Here is a 21,988-nt window from a genome sequence, read left to right as displayed (position 1 = left end):
ACAAATGATTAAATAATGTCAAAAGATTTTTTAGAAGCAGGAATTTCTGATTTCATATGTATGATTTCATGCATAAGTGATGAGGAAACAAAAGAACTAATATCTTTGTTATTTTTTGACAGAGAGGAACGAAGGGCATCCTACGACTATAACCAAGATCGTACATATTATGAGAGTGTTCGAACTCCAGGCACTTATCCTGAGGATTCCAGGCGGGACTATCCAGCTCGAGGGAGAGAGTTTTATTCGGAATGGGAAACTTACCAAGGAGACTACTATGAATCACGATACTACGATGATCCTCGGGAATACAGGGATTACAGGAATGATCCTTATGAACAAGATATTAGGGAATATAGTTACAGGCAAAGGGAACGAGAAAGAGAACGTGAAAGATTTGAGTCTGACCGGGACAGAGACCATGAGAGGAGGCCGATTGAACGAAGTCAAAGTCCTGTTCACTTGCGACGTCCACAGAGTCCTGGAGCGTCTCCCTCTCAGGCAGAGAGGTTGCCGAGTGATTCTGAGAGGAGGCTTTACAGCCGATCCTCAGACCGGAGTGGAAGCTGTAGCTCACTCTCCCCTCCAAGATATGAGAAACTTGACAAATCTCGTTTGGAGCGTTATACAAAAAATGAAAAGACAGATAAAGAACGAACTTTTGATCCGGAGAGAGTGGAGAGAGAGAGACGCTTAATACGGAAGGAAAAAGTGGAAAAGGACAAAACTGACAAGCAAAAACGCAAAGGAAAGGTTCACTCCCCTAGTTCTCAGTCTTCAGAAACGGACCAAGAAAATGAGCGAGAGCAAAGCCCTGAAAAGCCCAGGAGTTGTAATAAACTGAGCAGAGAGAAAGCTGACAAAGAGGGAATAGCGAAAAACCGCCTGGAACTCATGCCTTGCGTGGTTTTGACTCGAGTGAAAGAGAAAGAGGGAAAGGTCATTGACCACACTCCTGTGGAAAAGTTGAAAGCCAAGCTTGATAATGACACTGTCAAATCTTCTGCCCTGGACCAGAAACTTCAGGTCTCTCAGACGGAGCCTGCAAAATCTGACTTGTCTAAACTGGAATCAGTTAGAATGAAAGTACCAAAGGAAAAGGGGCTTTCAAGCCATGTTGAAGTGGTGGAGAAGGAAGGCAGGCTTAAAGCCAGGAAGCACCTCAAGCCTGAGCAGCCTGCAGATGGGGTAAGTGCTGTGGATCTGGAGAAGCTGGAAGCAAGGAAAAGGCGCTTTGCAGATTCCAATTTAAAAGCAGAAAAGCAAAAACCAGAGGTCAAGAAAAGCAGTCCAGAGATGGAGGATGCTCGCGTGCTTTCAAAAAAGCAGCCTGACGTGTCCTCTAGAGAGGTCATTCTGCAGAGGGAAGGAGAGGCTGAAAGAAAGCCTGTGAGGAAAGAAATTCTTAAAAGAGAATCTAAAAAAATCAAACTGGACAGACTTAATACTGTTGCCAGCCCCAAAGACTGTCAGGAGCTTGCCAGTATTTCTGTTGGGTCTGGCTCAAGGCCCAGCTCAGACCTACAAGCAAGACTGGGAGAACCAGCAGGTGAATCTGTGGAAAATCAAGAAGTCCAATCAAAAAAGCCCATTCCCTCAAAACCACAGCTCAAACAGCTGCAGGTATTAGATGATCAAGGACCAGAGAGAGAAGACATTAGGAAAAACTATTGCAGTCTTCGTGATGAAACACCTGAACGTAAATCAGGCCAAGAGAAATCACATTCAGTAAATACTGAAGAAAAAATTGGCATTGACATCGATCACACGCAGAGTTACCGAAAACAAATGGAACAGAGTCGTAGGAAACAGCAGATGGAAATGGAAATAGCCAAGTCTGAGAAGTTTGGCAGTCCTAAAAAAGATGTAGATGAATATGAAAGACGTAGCCTCGTTCACGAGGTAGGCAAACCCCCTCAAGATGTCACTGATGACTCTCCTCCTAGCAAAAAGAAAAGGATGGATCATGTCGATTTTGATATCTGCACCAAGCGAGAACGGAATTACAGAAGTTCACGCCAAATCAGCGAAGATTCTGAAAGGACTGGTGGTTCTCCCAGCGTCCGACATGGTTCCTTCCATGAAGATGAGGATCCCATAGGCTCCCCTAGGCTACTGTCAGTAAAAGGGTCTCCTAAAGTAGATGAAAAAGTCCTCCCCTATTCTAACATAACAGTCAGGGAAGAGTCTTTAAAATTTAATCCTTATGATTCTAGCAGGAGAGAACAGATGGCAGATATAGCCAAAATAAAACTATCTGTCTTGAATTCTGAAGATGAACTAAATCGTTGGGACTCTCAGATGAAACAGGATGCCAGCAGATTTGATGTGAGTTTCCCAAACAGCATAATTAAGAGAGAGAGCCTTCGAAAAAGGTCTGTACGAGATCTGGAACCTGGTGAGGTGCCTTCTGATTCTGACGAAGATGGTGAACACAAATCCCACTCACCCAGAGCCTCTGCATTATATGAAAGTTCTCGATTGTCTTTTTTATTGAGGGACAGAGAAGACAAGCTACGTGAGCGAGATGAAAGACTCTCTAGTTCTTTAGAAAGGAACAAATTTTACTCTTTTGCATTGGATAAGACAATCACACCAGACACTAAAGCTTTGCTTGAAAGAGCTAAATCCCTCTCTTCATCTCGTGAAGAAAATTGGTCTTTTCTTGATTGGGACTCCCGATTTGCAAATTTTCGAAACAACAAAGATAAAGAAAAGGTTGACTCTGCTCCAAGACCTATTCCATCCTGGTACATGAAAAAGAAGAAAATTAGGACTGATTCAGAAGGGAAAATGGATGATAAGAAAGAGGACCATAAAGAAGAAGAGCAAGAGAGGCAGGAATTGTTTGCTTCTCGTTTTTTACACAGCTCAATCTTTGAACAAGATTCCAAGCGATTGCAGCATCTAGAGAGAAAAGAGGAAGACTCTGACTTCATTTCTGGTAGGATCTATGGGAAGCAGACATCTGAGGGAGCAAACAGCACAACTGATTCCATTCAAGAACCAGTAGTTCTGTTCCATAGCAGATTTATGGAGCTCACACGGATGCAACAGAAAGAAAAAGAAAAAGACCAGAAACCCAAAGAGGTTGAGAAACAGGAAGATACAGAGAATCATCCCAAGACCCCAGAATCTGCTCCTGAGAATAAAGATTCAGAACTGAAAACTCCACCTTCTGTTGGGCCTCCAAGTGTCACAGTCATAACTCTAGAATCAGCCCCATCAGCACTAGAGAAGACCACTGGTGACAAAACGGTAGAGGCGCCTTTGGTAACAGAAGAGAAGACTGTGGAGCCAGCTACCGTCTCAGAAGAAGCAAAGCCTGCATCTGAACCTGCTCCTGCCCCTGTGGAACAGCTGGAACAAGTAGACCTGCCCCCAGGAGCAGACCCCAATAAAGAAGCTGCTGTGATGCCTGCGGGTGTTGAGGAAGGTTCATCAGGTGACCAGCCGCCTTATCTGGATGCCAAGCCTCCAACTCCCGGGGCCTCGTTTTCCCAGGCAGAGAGCAACGTAGATCCAGAGCCTGACAGTACCCAGCCACTTTCAAAACCAGCTCAGAAGTCTGAGGAAGCCAATGAGCCAAAGACCGAAAAGCCAGACGCCACTGCAGATGCTGAGCCTGATGCAAACCAGAAAGCCGAAGCTGCTCCTGAGTCTCAGCCCCCAGCTTCTGAAGATTTAGAGGTTGATCCTCCAGTTGCTGCAAAGGATAAAAAGCCAAACAAAAGCAAGCGTTCAAAGACCCCTGTTCAGGCAGCTGCAGTGAGTATCGTGGAGAAGCCCGTCACAAGGAAGAGTGAGAGGATAGACCGGGAAAAACTCAAGCGGTCCAATTCTCCTCGGGGAGAAGCACAGAAGCTTTTGGAATTGAAGATGGAGGCAGAGAAGATTACAAGGACTGCTTCTAAAAACTCTGCTGCAGACCTTGAACATCCCGAACCAAGTTTGCCTCTCAGCCGAACAAGGCGCCGGAATGTAAGGAGCGTCTATGCAACCATGGGTGACCACGAAAACCGCTCTCCTGTCAAAGAGCCCGTTGAGCAACCAAGAGTGACCAGAAAGAGATTGGAGCGAGAGCTTCAGGAGGCTGCAGCGGTTCCCACCACCCCTCGGAGGGGAAGGCCTCCAAAGACACGCCGGCGAGCCGATGAAGAGGAGGAGAACGAGGCCAAGGAACCTGCAGAAACACTCAAGCCACCTGAGGGATGGCGGTCGCCAAGGTCCCAGAAAACTGCAGCTGGTGGTGGACCCCAAGGGAAAAAGGGAAAAAATGAACCGAAGGTGGATGCTACACGTCCTGAGGCCACCACTGAGGTGGGCCCCCAAATAGGCGTGAAAGAGAGCTCCACGGAACCCAAGGCTGCTGAGGAGGAGGCAGGGAGTGAACAGAAACGTGACAGAAAAGATGGTGGCACAGACAAAAACCCCCCTGAAACCGCCTCTGTTGAAGTTATAGAGAAAAAACAGGCCCCTGAAAAAAACTCCAAATCAAAGAGAGGAAGATCTCGAAACTCCAGGTTAGCAGTGGACAAATCTGCAAGTCTGAAAAATGTGGATGCTGCTGTCAGTCCCAGGGGGGCTGCAGCACAGGCAGGGGAGAGGGAATCTGGGGTGGTGGCAGTCTCCCCTGAGAAAAGTGAGAGTCCCCAAAAGGAGGATGGTTTATCATCCCAATTGAAAAGTGATCCAGTTGATCCAGACAAGGAACCAGAGAAAGAAGACCTGTCTGCCTCTGGGCCGTCCCCAGAAGCCACCCAGTTAGCCAAGCAGATGGAGCTGGAGCAGGCCGTGGAACACATCGCAAAGCTCGCCGAGGCCTCTGCCTCTGCTGCCTATAAGGCAGATGCACCAGAGGGCCTTGCCCCAGAGGACAGGGACAAGCCTGCACACCAAGCAAGTGAAACAGAGCTGGCTGCGGCCATCGGCTCCATCATCAGTGACATTTCTGGGGAGCCGGAAAACTTCCCAGCACCTCCACCTTATCCTGGAGAATCCCAGACAGATCTGCAACCCCCCGCAGGTGCACAGGCACTGCAGCCTTCTGAGGAAGGAATGGAGACAGATGAGGCTGTATCTGGCATCCTGGAAACTGAGGCTGCTACAGAATCTTCTAGGCCTCCAGTCAATGCTCCTGACCCCTCAGCAGGCCCAACAGATACCAAGGAAGCCAGAGGAAATAGCAGTGAAACCTCACACTCAGTGCCAGAAGCCAAAGGGTCTAAAGAAGTGGAAGTCACTCTTGTTCGGAAAGACAAAGGGCGCCAGAAAACAACCCGATCACGCCGCAAGCGAAACACAAACAAGAAAGTGGTGGCTCCTGTAGAGAGCCATGTCCCTGAATCCGACCAAGCTCAAGGTGAGAGTCCTGCTGCAAATGAGGGGACAACAGTACAGCACCCCGAAGCCCCACAGGAAGAAAAGCAGAGTGAGAAACCCCATTCCACTCCTCCTCAGTCATGTACTTCTGACCTAAGCAAGATTCCCTCCACAGAGAATTCGTCCCAAGAAATCAGTGTTGAGGAAAGGACTCCAACCAAAGCATCTGTGCCCCCAGACCTTCCCCCACCTCCCCAGCCAGCACCGGTGGATGAGGAGCCTCAAGCCAGGTTCAGGGTGCATTCCATCATTGAAAGTGACCCGGTGACCCCACCCAGCGATCCAAGCATCCCCATACCCACACTGCCTTCTGTAACTGCAGCAAAGCTCTCACCTCCTGTCGCCTCTGGAGGGATCCCACACCAGAGCCCCCCTACTAAGGTGACAGAGTGGATCACAAGGCAGGAGGAGCCACGGGCTCAGTCCACTCCATCTCCAGCTCTTCCCCCAGACACAAAGGCCTCTGATGTTGACACCAGCTCCAGCACCCTGAGGAAGATTCTCATGGACCCCAAGTATGTGTCTGCCACAAGTGTCACTTCCACAAGTGTCACCACAGCCATTGCAGAGCCTGTCAGTGCTGCCCCTTGCCTACATGAGGCCCCGCCCCCTCCAGTTGAATCTAAAAAGCCTTTAGAAGAAAAAACAGCACCTCCAGTGACAAACAACTCTGAGACACAAGCCTCGGAGGTGCTGGTAGCTGCTGACAAGGAAAAGGTGGCTCCAGTCATTGCTCCCAAAATTACCTCTGTTATTAGCCGGATGCCTGTCAGCATTGACCTGGAAAATTCACAGAAGATAACCTTGGCAAAACCAGCTCCTCAAACCCTCACTGGTCTGGTGAGCGCACTCACTGGCCTGGTGAACGTCTCCCTGGTCCCGGTGAATGCCCTGAAAGGCCCCGTGAAGGGCTCAGTGACCACACTGAAAAGTTTGGTGAGCACCCCTGCTGGGCCCGTGAACGTCCTGAAAGGGCCTGTGAATGTTCTTACGGGGCCAGTGAATGTTCTCACCACTCCAGTGAACGCCACGGTGGGCACAGTGAATGCCGCTCCAGGCACAGTCAATGCCGCTGCGAGTGCAGTGAATGCCACAGCAAGTGCAGTGACCGTCACAGCGGGTGCGGTTACTGCTGCATCTGGTGGTGTAACGGCCACAACAGGCACGGTGACAATGGCAGGGGCAGTGATTGCGCCGTCAGCAAAGTGCAAACAGAGAGTGAGTGCTAATGAAAACAGTCGGTTCCACCCAGGGTCCATGCCTGTGATCGACGATCGTCCGGCAGACGCGGGCTCAGGGGCGGGGCTGCGTGTGAACACTTCTGAAGGGGTTGTGCTCCTGAGTTACTCAGGGCAGAAGACCGAAGGCCCACAGCGGATCAGCGCCAAGATCAGCCAGATCCCCCCGGCCAGTGCAATGGACATTGAATTTCAGCAGTCGGTGTCCAAGTCCCAGGTCAAACCCGATTCTGTCACAGCATCGCAGCCTCCATCCAAAGGCCCTCAAGCTCCTGCAGGCTATGCGAACGTGGCCACCCATTCCACGTTGGTACTGACCGCCCAGACATATAACGCCTCTCCTGTGATTTCGTCTGTGAAGGCCGATAGGCCATCTTTGGAGAAGCCCGAGCCCATTCATCTCTCGGTGTCCACGCCTGTCACCCAGGGAGGCACAGTGAAGGTTCTCACCCAGGGGATCAACACACCCCCTGTGCTGGTTCACAACCAGCTGGTCCTCACCCCAAGCATTGTCACCACAAACAAGAAGCTTGCTGACCCCGTCACCCTTAAAATCGAGACCAAGGTCCTTCAGCCGGCCAACCTGGGGTCCACGCTCACGCCCCACCACCCTCCTGCTCTGCCCAGCAAACTGCCTACAGAAGTCAACCATGTCCCCTCGGGGCCCAGCATCCCAGCAGATCGAACTGTCTCCCATTTGGCAGCTGCAAAGCTAGACGCTCATTCTCCTCGACCAAGTGTACCCGGGCCATCCTCATTTCCAAGGGCAAGCCACCCCAGCAGTACTGCATCTACGGCGCTCTCCACCAACGCCACAGTCATGCTGGCTGCAGGCATCCCAGTGCCCCAGTTCATCTCCAGCATCCACCCAGAGCAGTCTGTCATCATGCCACCCCACAGCATCACCCAGACTGTGTCCCTGAGCCACCTCTCCCAGGGCGAGGTGAGAATGAACACTCCCACGCTGCCCAGTATCACCTACAGCATCCGGCCAGAAGCGCTTCACTCTCCTCGGGCTCCGCTGCAGCCCCAGCAAATAGAGGTCAGGGCCCCACAGCGTGCCAGCACCCCGCAGCCAGCCCCAGCTGGTGTGCCTGCGCTGGCCTCCCAGCACCCTCCCGAGGAGGAAGTGCATTATCACCTTCCTGTCGCTCGAGCCACAGCCCCTGTGCAGTCAGAGGTACTAGTCATGCAGTCTGAGTACCGACTGCACCCCTATACTGTGCCACGGGATGTGAGGATCATGGTGCATCCACATGTGACGGCAGTCAGCGAGCAGCCCAGGGCCGCGGATGGGGTGGTGAAGGTGCCACCAGCCAGCAAGGCTCCTCAGCAGCCAGGGAAGGAAGCTGCCAAGACACCAGATGCCAAAGCTGCCCCCACCCCCACCCCTGCCCCCGTCCCTGTCCCCCTTCCTGCCCCTGCTCCTGCCCCTCATGGTGAGGCCCGTATCCTCACAGTTACCCCCAGTAACCAACTCCAGGGGCTGCCTCTGACCCCTCCTGTGGTGGTGACCCATGGGGTGCAGATTGTGCACTCCAGCGGGGAGCTGTTTCAAGAGTACCGGTACGGCGACATCCGCACCTACCATCCCCCGGCCCAGCTCACACACACTCAGTTTCCCGCTGCTTCCTCTATTGGCCTGCCTTGCCGGACCAAGACAGCTGCTCAGGTGAGCCAGCCAGGTATCTCCCCCACTGTCTGTTGGGCATGTGCTTGTGGGGCTCAGCAGGCTTTTAAGCCAAGATGTGTGAAAGAAATCAGGGGCCAGGTGTGGTGGCTTATGCCTGTAATCCCAGCACTGTGGGAGGCCCAGACGGGAGGACTGCTTAAGCCCGGTAGTTCGAGACCAGCCTGGGCAACATGGCAAAACCCCACCTCGTACAAAAAAAAGAAAATTACAAAAATTAGCCAGGTGTGTGTGGTTTCAGCTACCTGGGAGGCTGAGGTGGGAAAATTGCTTGAGCCCTGGAGGCAGAGGTTGCATTGAACCAAGGTCGTGCCACTAGGCTCCAGTGACAGAGCGAGACCCAGTCTCAAAAAAAAAAAAAAAAGCCGGGCATAGTGGCTCACGCCTGTAATCCCAACACTTTGGGAGGCCAGGGCTGGCAGATCACTTGAGGTCAGGAGTTCAAGACCAGCTTGGCCAACATGGTGAAACTCTGTCCCTACTTAAAGAAAAAGAAGTCCGCCTTTTGGTAGAGATAGTGGTTGAGTACAAGTGAACTGGTCAGCTAGTCCCTAAAGATGTTGATCTTTTCATGAGTTTAAAGAGCTTTCTTAGTTCTGAGATGAAGGTATTAGATCACATCATGGGGAGTTCTGCATATGGGGAGGGAGCTCTTGCTGGGTAGCGTCAGCGGGAGGCAGGTAATAGGGGATCTCTCCTTACCTGGAACCCCGAAAGCAGCTCCGTTGATTCAGGCTCCTTCTGTGGGCCTGACTTAACAGGAGATGCCACATCTTATCCTTTCCCTATGGCCCTTTGGGTCATTTGTTGGGCTCAGGGGCTTGTGCACAACAGACTGACTCTGTCCCTTTGCCTTCCTTCCCGACACCAGGGCCCTCCTCCTGAAGGTGAGCCCCTGCAGCCTCCTCAGCCTGTGCAGTCCACGCCGCCTGCCCAGCCTGCACCAACCTGCCCGCCCTCCCAGCTCAGCCAGCCCGGCCAGCCACCAAGCAGCAAGATGCCTCAAGTGTCCCAGGAGGCAAAGGGGACCCAGACGGGAGTAGAGCAGCCTCGCCTCCCAGCTGGACCTGCAAACAGGCCGCCTGAGCCTCACACCCAGGTTCAGAGGGCACAAGCGGAAACAGGCCCGACTTCCTTCCCCTCCCCTGTGTCTGTCTCCATGAAGCCTGACCTTCCAGTCTCTCTTCCCACTCAGACTGCCCCAAAACAGCCGTTGTTTGTCCCAACAACCTCTGGCCCCAGCACCCCACCAGGACTGGTTCTGCCACACACTGAATTCCAGCCAACCCCCAAACAAGATTCCTCTCCACACCTGACTTCCCAGAGACCCGTGGATATGGTTCAACTTCTGAAGGTAAGCATGAGCAGGGGCTGCCCTTCCTAGCCCCCAGGTTTTATGCCATGTCAAATGTCCTAAGATTCCCTAGTTCACAGACCCACAAGCTACAGCCTCTGGCTGTGTCCAGCATGGCTCAGCGAGGGGCCATGAGCTCACTTCCTGTTTGTTTCCCTGTGAGCAGAAGTACCCCATCGTGTGGCAGGGCCTGCTGGCCCTCAAGAATGACACAGCTGCTGTGCAGCTCCACTTCGTCTCTGGCAACAACGTCCTGGCCCATCGGTCCCTGCCCCTTTCTGAAGGAGGGCCCCCACTAAGGATCGCCCAGAGGATGCGGCTGGAGGCAACGCAGCTGGAAGGGGTTGCCCGAAGGATGACGGTAAGACTCTCAGGCCCAGGTGAGCAACTGCCCCACCTACAGGGAGGGAAGACGTAGGTAGTCCCTGCCAGCCCATCTCCCTGGCCTGTCATGGAAGCATTAACTGTATTCTTGTTGTTGTTGAAACAGTCTCTGTCGCCTGGGCTGGAGTGCAGCGGCGCGATCTTTGTTCATTATAGCCTCTGCCTCCCAGGTTCAAGGCATTCTCTTGCCTCAGCCTCCTGAGTAGCTGGGATTATAGGCACGCACCACCATGGCACCACCATGCCCAGCTAATTTTTTGTATTTTTAGTAGAGATGGGGTTTCACCATGTTGGCCAGGCCAGTCTTGAACTCCTGACCTCAAGTGATCTGGCTGCCTCGGCCTCCCAAAGTGCTGGGATTACAGGCCTGAGCCACTGTGCCTGGCCAGTAACGGTATTCTTGAAGTGAGCAATGAAGGGTCCACTATGCTTCTACTTGGTGGGGGGATGTAAAGTACCTCTAGACCCAGAAACAAGGCTTTACAGTTTTTAAAAATTATTATTTTTTAAATCAGCTTTCTCAGGTTGAAAAAAAGCTTTTTTTTTTTTTTTTTCATTCAAATATCAGGGTAGCCTTTAAAGTCATCTCAGAGGTGGGGGTTTTTGTGGACCTGATACTGTGGGTTGGATGTGGGCTGCTGTTTGACTAGGAGGCCCCTGCTCACTGGCAGCTGGCCTCTGCCTCAGGTGGAGACAGATTACTGTCTGCTGCTGGCTCTGCCCTGTGGCCGTGACCAAGAGGATGTTGTGAGCCAGACCGAGTCCCTCAAGGCTGCCTTCATCACTTACCTGCAGGCCAAGCAGGCGGCAGGGATCATCAACGTTCCCAACCCTGGCTCCAATCAGGTCGGTTGTCCTGTGTCCTTCCTTCACATGTACACCCACAGGTGGGGCTGGTCAGAGTAGGTGGGCCTACTCATCTGGTGCCCACTAGATCTGGCCCCAGAGGTGGGCAAAGGGGCATTTTGGACAGAAGTCAGTAGAGCACATGGGGCAGGGTGCCATCACCCATCCTGAAGAGAACCCAGGGAACCGCTGAGAACACAGGTTTTCCATGAGTTTAAAGATAGGGCCCCAGGGGCTTCCTGTTTATAGTTTTCTGACACCTGCTAGGTCTTCCAGTAGACATAGTCCTGGCACATTTGCTGGTTGGGGACTGATTTGGCCTGGCTCTTAGCATTGGGCCTCTTCAGGGCTCCCCAGTGGAAGTGGAGTTGTGGGGGTGAAGACAGAGGGTCCCACTTTGCTCTCTATCCTGTCTCCAGCCTGCCTACGTGCTGCAGATCTTCCCGCCCTGTGAGTTCTCTGAGAGTCACCTGTCCCGCCTGGCCCCTGACCTCCTTGCCAGCATCTCCAACATCTCTCCCCACCTCATGATTGTCATTGCCTCCGTGTGAGCCACTGAGTGGTTATCACCTCAGTGAATCTTCCCAGGGCTCTGCAGCAAAAACAAAGGACACCCAGCCAAGCAGAGGAAGAAGCTGCCGAAGGGGACAGACTCCACTGCCAGACGGCCAGCCGTTTGCTGTCCTGCCGCCCGGCTCAGTCGGACGGACTTCCTCTAGGAGTGGTGCTGCTACCTTGTATGTTTACATAATGCTTTAGCCCAAGGACTCATCACCAACCCATGGACTCGCAGACACCCTGGGGCTGGGTTTCTCTTTCCTCTTTTTGGAGAAAAGGAACAGGGCAGTGGAATGAAAATTTTTTGTTTGTTTGTTTTTAAGAAACAAGAAAACAGAACTGCCTTTGCACTAAATTAGTGACTTGGACTTTGCCCAGTGAAGACAGGCTGTGACACTCTGGATGTCTTGGTGTGTGTAGACACACATTGCGGACTCTTAACGCAGGAAGGACTTCAAACTTCTGCTGAGACCTTGGGGTCAAGGAACATTTCATTGGGTTTTTTTGTCGACCCCCATCTCCCTTGCTCATTTGGATGCGTCACCTTAATTCCCCTGCTGCCACCGTCTTTGATTCACCGGGATGTACAGTTTACAGTTGAAGAGCAAACAGAAAGGTTTTCTCTTGATGGGATATGCAGAACTTGGGATGTGTGTATATATAAATATATAATATATATAAATATATATAATACTGACTTAAAAAATCAAATCCCCCGACATACGTTTTTTTTAATCTGTGCCAAAAATGTGTTTTCAGAGGAAATCTTATTTTCATATTCAGACTTTGTATTGCCCACTCATTTGTATAAGTGCGCTTCGGTACAGCACGGGTCCTGCTCCCGCGATGTGGAAGTGTCACACGGCACCTGTACAAAAAGACTGGCTAACCCCTCTTCCTATTACCTTGATCTCTCCCCCAACTTCCTAACACTTATTAATTTATGAAACTGTTTTTCTCAGCGCAGTTTTGTTTTGTGTGTCCATTGGATTACAAACTTTATTAAAAAATATAAAACACACCAAGTGTGAGTGTGATTGTCACTTGGGTGGGAGGATGAACCATGGGTCCTTGGCTTATGGGAACAGTCAGCCCTCATCCCGCTTTTGCTCCCCATGCCAAGTCTGTACATGGGAACTATTTCCCTTCTGCCTCCTAGTCAGTCCTCCTCCCCAAGGATAATTTTATCTTGTACAAAGGAGATTTTTGTCACGGACACTGAACTTAACCATTTCTCACTCTTGTGGTGTCTTCAAAGTCCTAACTAACTGGTTCTTAGGTAATGTGGAAGGCACTTCCAATTTTGATGATAGAGAATATAACCACACCCCATGCCATCTCAGAAACATTTTAGCAAGCTTTGGTTTCTTGTCTCTTGCCCCCTCTTCCCTTCTCCCAGTGTGAAGCAGGCTGACTCCTGCAGAGGCAGTGGCCTGCTGGGGCCCCTGGGGGCTCATTTGATCCTGTATCTACCTCCAGACAGGAGAATGGGAGTTGGGGACAGGCTTCCCCTGCAGCTGGATTCTCTAGAAGCTGTGGAGTTGGGACAGGGACATGGGGACTATAAAGTTGGTGGTCTCACTTGCAATACCAATGGGCTCCTACAAATGGGCCTGTCCTGGTGTGAGAAGATAGCATCCCCCTCTGAACGGTGGGCCACAGATGCCGGGGCCACTGTGGGGGGACGAGACGGTACCTCCTGACTCCTTGCTGACAGGAGTGAGAAAGCTGTTCCACCAGCTCCCTACCTCCCCATCAAAGCCCCTGGCTGCTCCTTCCTGTCCCTCTGGGCCCCCAGCCTGGTGGCAGAGATGCCATCTTTTGAACCTTCCCAAAAGATGATGGCACCGGCTTGGCCTCAGTCCTCGGGCCAGGTAACCCTGAAGCAAGTGTGGCTTCCATCTGCTCCCTTAGGCCCATCAGAGCCAGGGCAGTGGCCTGGGCCTGGCACTCTCCTTGGCCTACCTTGCCACTCTGGCTGGAAGGACCCCTGAGCCAGGCCTGGCAGCAGTGGCCTGTGAGCCAGGCTCGCTCTGGGTTGCCTGTGCCCTGGTAAGCAGTTGGTGGCCGCCCCTGCTGGTCCCTTCCCCAACTTCCCAACCTCTCCCCAACCTGGGCCGAGGGGGAGCAGGGTCATAGCTGTGGGGCGAGGGGAGGCCAGGCCCTAAAGATGAACAGGTGAGAAGCCTCCAAACAAGATGGGATGAGGGCATGGGGCACGTGGTGCCGAGGTCTCTCCAGCCTGAGTGTACTGCCCACTCCTCAACTTGGGGCAAAGCAGCCAGCCTGGCTCTGGTTCTAGTCGCATTCAGCAAGAGGGACGGGCTGACCTTCCCAGGAAGGCTGGTTCCTGGGTGGTACGGCCTTTCTGTGGCATCAGTTGTAGCTGCCAGCTCCCCACCCACCCCACAGGGACCTATAGGCAGCGTTAGAAAATAATCCAATTTATTCTCTCTAGGGAACAGGCCACCCTTCCCGGTTCCAGGGTGCCATCCATCCTTAAATAAACAGTCAGAAGGGCCGCCAGCTCACTCGGCAGGCGGGGGACATTCAGGAGCTGTAGGGGAGGTCTCTGCCAGTGCGGGCTGGCCCTCAGCCCCGTCCCGAGGGCGGAAGACCAGCTCCCCAGCCTGCAGCACCTGCCCGGCAGGCCACGTGCCACCTGGCCCATACTGCTGATAGAAGTCCGCGTCTGTCTGGAACATGACCAGTGCCTGGGCTGTGTGGATTCGCACGTGCTGAGCCAGGCTGTTGGCATCCAGAAACTTGTCCCCACAGGAGTCACAGGCGTAGAGGATGTGAGTGTTGGGGTCTGTGGAGGTGGGGCAGCAGTCAGAGTGGGAAGGACCCCGGGTTCTGCCCACATTCACACCCGGGTGGCCCCCCTCACCTTCTTCCTGCACTTGCTTCACAGCTTTGCTGATCTCGGCCTTCAGAACTTCCGTCTCATCGGCTGTCACTGCAGCTCCCACCGGCACCACTGCGGGCAGAGTCGCAGGGCCTCAGGTGAAGGCACGGGCACTGCCCCATCATCGCCACCCTGGCAGCAAGCTGCCTGTGACTTCCCTCTGCTGCCCACAGCCCGCACCTGTGAGCTGAGTGACGGCTGTCGCTGCCAGTGCCTCGGTGGCCAGCGTGACCATGTCATCCACAGTGACCACGCTGACCTCACTGCCCTCCTCGGGCTCCAGGATCTTGATGCCTGCCTTGCCCTGGTGCACAGTCTTCACGTGGGAGCGCAGGTTGTCTACCCGGTTGAAGCCACGCCCACACTTATCACACAGGTAAGGCTTCTCTCCTGGGGGAGCAAGGTTCTCTCTTGCCTTTGTGGGAAGGGGCCGCAGGGATGGGGTGGGAGGCCCTCAATGACTCGTTTGCCCAGCAACCCTGTCTTTTACAGCAGGAGGTGCTCTGGGGCGGCTGCACGGGTGCCTCTGGTGACACTGGCACCTCTGGAAGCTCTAGGAAAATGGGGTCCTCATTTGAACAGAACTGCCTTCAAGGCCACCTGCAGCAAGAGCTAGCACCCGAGGCTGGGGTCTGGGGGGTCCCTTCCTTCCCCCTGCTCCCCACCTGGCAGCAGGGTCTGGGAAGGAACAGGCATGGTGGGGGCCACAGCTCACCAGTGTGAATGATGATGTGCTTGGACAGGTCCCCCACGTTCACGAAGGCCTTGCTGCACACGCTGCACTTGTGTGGGCGGATGTTGTCGTGGTGGCGAATATGATTGGCCAACTGGCTGGACTGGACGAATCTGTGGGGCCACAGGAAGGGACTCGCATGGAACTGCCCCAACCTGGGCCTCCTGCCTCACCCTCTAGACTGAAAAGGACCCCTGGGACCAGAGCCTGGGGCGTGGGCAGCAGTCAGCTCAGTCCCCAGCCAAGCCCCCAGTTTGTCTTCTGAGCCCCCTCACTGTGGGGTGTCTGGCCAGTGGGTGTGGGGGAGGGGGCAGGACCTCTTGCCGCAGCGCTCGCAGACGTAGGGCTTCTCCCCGGTGTGCTGGCGCACGTGGGCGATGAGGGAGCTGGCCTGGGTGAAGGCCTTACCGCACATCACACACTGGCATGGCTTCTCACCTGGGGACCGGGCAGAAGGTGTTGGTGCCTGCTCCTCTCCGTGCCCTCCCAGTCCTGGGCATGGCCGCTCGCCACCCACCTGTGTGAATGCGGACGTGCCGCTGCAGAGCGCCGGGGTCTGCAAACTGTCGCTGGCAGTGGATGCACACGTAGGGCTTTTCCCCGCTGTGGATCCGAAGGTGCCGCTTCAGGTTCCCTGTGGCGAGACCGAGGGCGAACCTGGCGTGGGGCACCACCGGTGGCCGAGGAGCAGGGGTGTGAGGGCAGCCAGGGCAGCCCTGGCCCTACCTGAGGTGGTGAACTGCTTCCCACACTCTCGGCACTTGAGGGGCCCGTCAGCGATGTGGATCTTCAGGTGGGCCTTCAGGTTCCCTACCTGTGCCCAGGGAGGGGTCAGGGGGGCCACCCCACAGAGCTCGGCCCCGGGCCCCCTCACCTGCCCCTCCCACAAAGGAACAATCGACTCTCAGGCTTGCCAGGGTCCGTGAAGGGCTCTATCTCTCCTGGGTCAGGACAGGTCCCAGGTCCCAGCGGTGAGAGGTAAGCCGCCCCACCCCATTTTTTCAGGACCAAACCCCGCCCTGACTCGGCCTGCCCTCCGCAGAGCAACCGGGAGCTCCCCCGCGGAAGTGGCTCTCGCTGGGCCTGTTTCCTGGGTGAACAAGCTGATGAGCTCCTGGAGGCCGGGGCTGCGCTCCCCGCCCGCCCCACCACGTGGCATGCATGCGGCTGCGGCCACCGGCGGCTGCCAGGCGCTGGTTCCGGGAGGGGTCCGCACACCTGGTTGAATTTCTTGTCGCAGTGTGGGCACTTGTGCTCCTTGTCCGTGTCGTGGGTCTCCAGGTGGCGCATCTTGGAAGTGGGGTCGGAGAAGGAGCGGCCGCAGTAGTCGCACTGGTAGGGCTTCTCGCCGCTGTGCACCAGCTGGTGGCGCTTGAGGTTGCCCGAGGTGGTGAAGAGCTTGCCGCAGTCCTCGCAGCGGTAGCGCGCCTCGCCCGAGTGCCGCTTCTTGTGCAGGTTGAGCAGGCTGATGAGGCGGTAGCTCTTCCCGCACTCCTCGCAGCCGTAGGGCTTCAGAGGGCTGCAGGGCCAGAAGGCGACAGGAGGCAGGGCTCGCTGGGGCGTGAAAGGCCGGGCCTGGCAGGGGCCGGGGTAGGAGGCCGGCCTGGGGCAGTACCTGTGCGTCTTCTCATGGGCCTTGCACGCGGCCGGGTCGGAAAAGGCCTTGCTGCACTCCCGGCACGAGAAGGGCTTCTCCCCCGTGTGGATGCGGATGTGCCGCTTGAAGTTCCCCGTGTGCGTGAACTCCTTCCCACAGTCCTGCGGGTGCAGCGGGGAAGCGGGGTGTGAGGGGCAGCCGGTGGGAGGCCGGAGGGGAGGGACGCTGGCGGGGAGGGCTGGCCATAGCCTCCCTCACCTCGCACTTGTGGATGACGGAGCCGTAGGCCTTGGACTCCGTGCGGTCGCCGTAGGTGCCTGAGCGCAGGCCCCGGGCCTCGGAGCCGAGCTCCTGCCCCGAGTCTGTGCCCGCTGACTCCTCGTTCTCGTTCTCCTCAGGGGCCTCTCCGTTCCCCAGCTGGGAACCCTCCTCCTTGACCTCAGCTGGCCCTGCGCCCTCCTCCTCTTGCTCCTCTTGCTCCTCTTCCCCTTTCCGGGCGGGCTCCACCTCCATTTCTGCGGAGAAAAGGGCAAGCATGGAGGCGGCAGCCCTGTCTGCCTGAGCGCATGTGAGGGGCGCCAGCAACATGTGGAAGGGACAGTAAATGGCCCCAGCACTGGCCAAGGAAAGCCCCCGGGGGGGCCTGTGAACTGGGTATTTGCTGCTTGCGGGATGCAGGTAGGGGGCTCAGCCAGCTGGGGTGGGCGCTGTCGGCCAGCAGGCACTGGAGGGTTGCTGTGGGTGGCAAGGCACCCCTGCACGGTGCTGAAAGCCGGGAAGCAGCAGAAGCTCCAGGGCTTTGAAGGACGTGCCTGTGCTCACAGACACATGGCTAGCATGGTCAGCCAAGGAACGACCTCCAGACTCAAGAACATGCGAAGACCAAGGTGTCCCAAAGCTGAAGTGCATGGTGACTCCAGGTTGGACTAGCTGGAGGCAGGAGGAGAGGGAGGCCCCAGTGCGCAGTGGAGGCAGGGCCCTGGGAGGATGCACCAGGAAGGGCCTGGTCCTGGCTGGGCGGGGCTACCTTGCTCCGAGCTCTCGGACAAAGCAGCCTCAGCTTCTGCGGCAGCCATGCCACTCGTGGGGTCTGGCTTGAGCTCCACAGGCGGCGGCTCCCGGGGCGCATCGGCTTTCTCTGTCTGCTCTGCACCTGGGTGGGGGAAGCACCGGAGGCTGGATGGCTACCCTCTGCCCAGGGGTCGGATACCTCTCCTGGACCAGCGCGCTGGTGGTGGCTGCGTGTGACCCAGGAGGGGAGGCCCCAGCACACCCCTAGCTGAGGCTGTTGTGTCTGCTTTGGTTGAAACAGACCCCCTGGAACACACAATAGGTCATTCTGGGTAACACAGGCTCAAGAAGTGCAGGTGCCCGTGCTACCTGCCCCAAGGCAGCCCTCACTACCCTGTGCCCAGGCTGCTGGGACAGCCGGCTGGGTCCTTGGCATCTGACTCACCGCTGGCCGCACTCTGGGCCTGACCGCCGCGCTCCTCCTTGAGGTCCCTGCTGGGGCCTATGGGTGTGCTGCGTCCCGCCTGCTCCAGCCTGCTCAGCGTGCTGGTGGCCGCCTTCTCCTCTTTGGCTCTCTTGTCCCCTCCTGGAGATGGAACAGGGCAGACCTGCCGTTTCCCATCAAGTGCCCGCCATTTGGAGGTGTGAGGTGGCCCAGAACTTGCTAGGTCTTCCTCGTCCTCCCTAGGGTACCGCTAAGTAGTGGTTTGCTGATTTGTTCATTCACCAAATTATTCACAGGGCACCCACTCCATGCCAGGCTGATGGCTGGGCACTGGGAATACAACAGTGATGGTTCCTGCTTGTGTGGGACATGCAGACCCCATGTGTGCACTAAGGGAGCTGATCAGAGGTCAGCACTAGGAAAGGGAGGAATGCAGCCTCTGGAAGTCTACAGCAAGGCACCTGGCCCATAGTGGGCATCTGAGGGCTTTTATCTTAGCAGCTAAGGGAAGTGGAAGGAGGGGCTCAGGAGAATAGACCCGCAGGAGGGTGTAGGAGCAAACCCTGCCCGTGTGCAAAGGCACTGAACCAGGCACGGCTCCCGGGTGCTCTGTAGGGGAAAGGCAGGCAGAGAGGCCACCCTCAGACCTGAGGCTAACCCTTGCCAGCACTCACAACTGAGGCAGGGCCAGATGAGGAAACTGAGACCCAGAAAGTCAGAGGCAGAGCCCACATCAAAAGCCAAGGTCTCTGGCCATCTGCTTGGGAGCAGCTGCCAATAACCTACCTTCTGTGGCCAAGGCCTCCGCATTTCCCCCAGGGCTGGTAGCCGGCTCAGCAAGTGACTTGAGGGCATGGCAGGCCGTGATGATGTCCTGCATTTGGAGGAAAGTGGCCACGGCCAGCACATCATCCACGTTCTCAGGGCTCAGGCTCAGCTTGGCCGTGTACATAAACTCCAGCACCTGCCCCAGGCCTGCCAAGGACAGGACAGCTGTCACAGACCCACCTCAAGATCCGGCACCGGCAGCCTGCCCCACCACTCCACTCAGCAGCAGGACGCAGGGATTTAGGAACAGCTGAGTGGCAAGCCTGCATCGCCCCATCTCCTCTGTGGAGAGGAGGCAGGTAACCTGGGGGATCTCAGCACTACCAACAGCCCTTGAAAACAAGTGCTCGCTGAGGGTCTGAATGCCTGCCCTGCACAGAGAACAAAAGGTGTGAACGCCCACCCTGCACAGAGGACAGGAGGTGTGAATGCCCACGCTGCACAGGGAACAGAAGGTGCGACTGTCCGCCCTGCATGGAGGAGGATGGGCTGTGAATGCCGCCCATGCATGGAGAAAAGGAGGTGTGAATATGCACCCTGCACAGAGGACAGGGTTATAAATGCCCACCCTGCATGGAGGACAGAGTGTGAATGCCTGCCCTGGATGAGGACAGAGGTGTGAATGCCCACCCTGCATTGAGGACGGATGTTGTGAACACCCGCCCTCCACACCCTCTTATTTGGCCGCTACACTTCACCAGTGGAGGACACTCCAACCTGACTTTCATCAGGGCTCTGCTACCAACTCTATCTGACTGACCTACAGGCCAGTCACTGACCTCTTTGGGTCTCAGTTTCCACATCTATAAAATGGGAGAATAATACCTTCTCATGGCATGTCACGTCAGTCTGGGTTGGGAGTCTGAATCCAGGACCAGTTCCTTCCACAACCCCAAGGTCTTCCTGACACCGCTCCCAGCCCCTAGGTCTTCCCCATCACCTCTCCCCACACTTCTAGTTAGCACTGGGGTAGATGCTTCAGGACTGACTCTGCCACAGAAAGGGTCCAGAGGGCATAGAGCCTGCCTGCTCTCTGCCCCTCCCAATGAGGCCTTTCCTGTGTTCACTGCGGCCTAGAGCTCATCATGAGCCCTTCCTGCCCGTTCTCCCCTTACCACTCCACTGCCAATCAAAACAGGCCCCCAAAAGGTGGGAGGAACTTAGTACTGAATTGCTCATGGCCTGAAGCCTGTGCGGGAGGCCTGTTGCATCCCACAGCCTGCAGGCGCTGCCCCTGGAGGGCCTAGCATGGCATAGGGCCAGCCATAGCTTCTGGCTATCAGCAAGCTCAGCCCCAGCCCTGACGGGGTACCTGCCGCGTTACTGATGTCCAGGTGCACCACGTCCTTCTGGTCCACGAAGAGCATCTTGAAGTACTCGCTGCAGGCCGCCAGCACTGCTTTATGAGCCTTAAAGTGAACACCGTCCACCACAAAGGTGCAGTCACAGAGAAGCCCCAGCTGCCGCTGCTGGTTCAGCTGTTCCAAGACATGCTGGCTGTGCTGGGGAAAGTCCATGGCTGAAGAAAGCCAAAGGGCGTTGGGGTTAGCACGGAGAAAGGACGTCAGACACGCTCAATAGTCACTCCTAAAGTCCCAGGCGAGCACCATGGAGAAGACAGAATTAAAACAACTGAGGGCATTTCTGCCACAAAAGGGCAGTTCACTCCAGATACCCCCTGCAAGCCAAACTCAACCAACTGGTGGCTCCTGTATTCCTGGGTTTACTGGCCAGGAAAAGTGGCCCAAACCAAAAAGCACTGGGACACCAACACGAGGCAGCCGCCTCCGTATTCAGCCTGATAATAACATGAAAAAGCCAAAAAAGGGAACAAATACAGAACACTGAAATGTGTCATCATTTCAAAAATGAAAAGACATGGTCACTTTAACATTTGTTACAAAAAGAATGCATGACAATCTCAGAATAAAGGACAGATGTTTCAATTGGACATGTTGGTCTTTAAGAAAACTTTCCTATTTTCTGATTCTCTCATGGACAGGTGAAGACAGGACGGTGTTTCATCAGCCAGCGTTGCAGAACTCGGCCCCTCTCAGGCTCTGCCTGTACCCCATCCCCCGACAAAGCCTAGATCTCCCTCTCTTTCCGATTCATGGGAACTACCTAGAGTTGCGGAGTCTTCTGACTCCAGCAACCTGTGTCCTGGTGGCCATCCCAGGAGAAACAACTTTGATCCTGACCCCAAGAGCTGCTGACCTGGCCACAACTTCTCTGTCAAGGGCCTCACTTAATGCCTGGAAATCCTACAAGTGAAAATGCTCAGGAAAATTCCATGGCCCAGTGCCGAGCAGTCTTGAACCGCACAAGCCGTGACTAAGTAACTATCTAAAACAGCTCTCCCTCCCGCCCCAACATCACCCAGAGTGGGCGTCAACATCAGCAATTGTCTAGGGAAAATAAGCGGGCCCTCTTTTCTAGAAAGAACCCATTTCAGAATGTTTGAAGAGAAAAATCAACACCCACTGTCTGGGGCCACATTAGACAGATTCAACTGGGCACGGCTGTCACGTCCTGGCCCAGGATCTGCTAAGGGGTAGTGAGTTCTCTGCCTACTCCTCCTCTTCTCTGAGGCCTGAGTCTGCACGGGGCTGGCCCCTCCACTTCTGGGCAGGTGAGAGGGACACTTTGGGGCTCTCCGCCCCCAGTTTCGGCAGCTCTGCCCCGGCTCGGGCACTCCCCTGTGACATCAGCATCTTGGGGGTGAATCACTGCCACAGCTCTGAAGCTGCTGTGGCCATGCACGGCTGTGGGGCTGTGATGAGTCGCGGAGGAAGCCACGCCCCTCACACCAGCACAGGTCGGCCTTGAAGGGCGCCAAGGCCTCCCACCACGTGATGTCTGGAAACTTTTCACAAGTGGGGGTATCTGCTGAGCGGGGGGAAGTGACGCAACAAATAACGGGGAGCATGGCAGTGGCAACAGGCATGAGCCACTGCACACCAGCCTCCGAGCCACAAGTTCAGCGTTGCTGCTGCTGCCGGAGGCCCAGAAAC

At 55.3% G+C, this 21,988-nt stretch overlaps 2 protein-coding genes across 9 annotated transcripts in view; one reads left to right on the top strand and one right to left on the bottom strand.

Moving 5' to 3' along the window:
* The window catches only part of SPEN (spen family transcriptional repressor), a 90,302-nt gene extending 77,829 nt beyond the window's left edge, over window positions 1–12,473 (top strand). For 4 of the 5 annotated variants that reach the window (XM_004024727.5, XM_063702491.1, XM_019011567.4 and 1 more), the window contains 5 exons: window positions 123–8,292; window positions 9,182–9,664; window positions 9,831–10,025; window positions 10,736–10,894; window positions 11,314–12,473. In XM_004024727.5, coding sequence (XP_004024776.5) covers window positions 123–8,292; window positions 9,182–9,664; window positions 9,831–10,025; window positions 10,736–10,894; window positions 11,314–11,445 — 9,139 coding nt within the window. In that variant the 3' untranslated portion in view covers window positions 11,446–12,473. The remainder of the gene's footprint in view (window positions 1–122; window positions 8,293–9,181; window positions 9,665–9,830; window positions 10,026–10,735; window positions 10,895–11,313) is intronic. The other variant, XM_019011562.4, reaches the window with a different exon arrangement.
* A 1,407-nt stretch (window positions 12,474–13,880) lies between these two features.
* ZBTB17 (zinc finger and BTB domain containing 17) overlaps window positions 13,881–21,988 on the bottom strand; it is a 34,098-nt gene continuing 25,990 nt past the window's right edge. The window contains exons 3-16 of one of the 4 annotated variants that reach the window (XM_004024728.5): window positions 20,287–20,493; window positions 18,933–19,121; window positions 18,147–18,287; window positions 17,718–17,843; window positions 16,949–17,205; window positions 16,709–16,851; window positions 16,312–16,612; window positions 15,820–15,907; window positions 15,611–15,727; window positions 15,411–15,531; window positions 15,076–15,206; window positions 14,541–14,750; window positions 14,343–14,432; window positions 13,881–14,264 (exon numbers count right to left, since the gene is read on the bottom strand). In XM_004024728.5, the coding sequence (XP_004024777.1) occupies window positions 13,981–14,264; window positions 14,343–14,432; window positions 14,541–14,750; window positions 15,076–15,206; window positions 15,411–15,531; window positions 15,611–15,727; window positions 15,820–15,907; window positions 16,312–16,612; window positions 16,709–16,851; window positions 16,949–17,205; window positions 17,718–17,843; window positions 18,147–18,287; window positions 18,933–19,121; window positions 20,287–20,491 (2,403 nt within the window). In that variant the 5' untranslated portion in view covers window positions 20,492–20,493 and the 3' untranslated portion in view covers window positions 13,881–13,980. Of the gene's footprint in view, window positions 14,433–14,540; window positions 14,751–15,075; window positions 15,207–15,410; window positions 15,532–15,610; window positions 15,728–15,819; window positions 15,908–16,311; window positions 16,613–16,708; window positions 16,852–16,948; window positions 17,206–17,717; window positions 17,844–18,146; window positions 18,310–18,932; window positions 19,122–20,286; window positions 20,494–21,988 lie in introns of those variants that run through there. The other 3 variants (XM_055385503.2, XM_055385476.2, XM_055385500.2) reach the window with 3 other exon arrangements.

This window comes from Gorilla gorilla, chromosome 1 (genome assembly GCF_029281585.2).
Source record: "Gorilla gorilla gorilla isolate KB3781 chromosome 1, NHGRI_mGorGor1-v2.1_pri, whole genome shotgun sequence".
Classification (NCBI taxonomy): domain Eukaryota; kingdom Metazoa; phylum Chordata; class Mammalia; order Primates; family Hominidae; genus Gorilla; species Gorilla gorilla.
The sequence above is the reverse complement of the archived record's forward strand: the minus strand, read 5'-3'. Positions and strand labels throughout refer to the sequence as shown.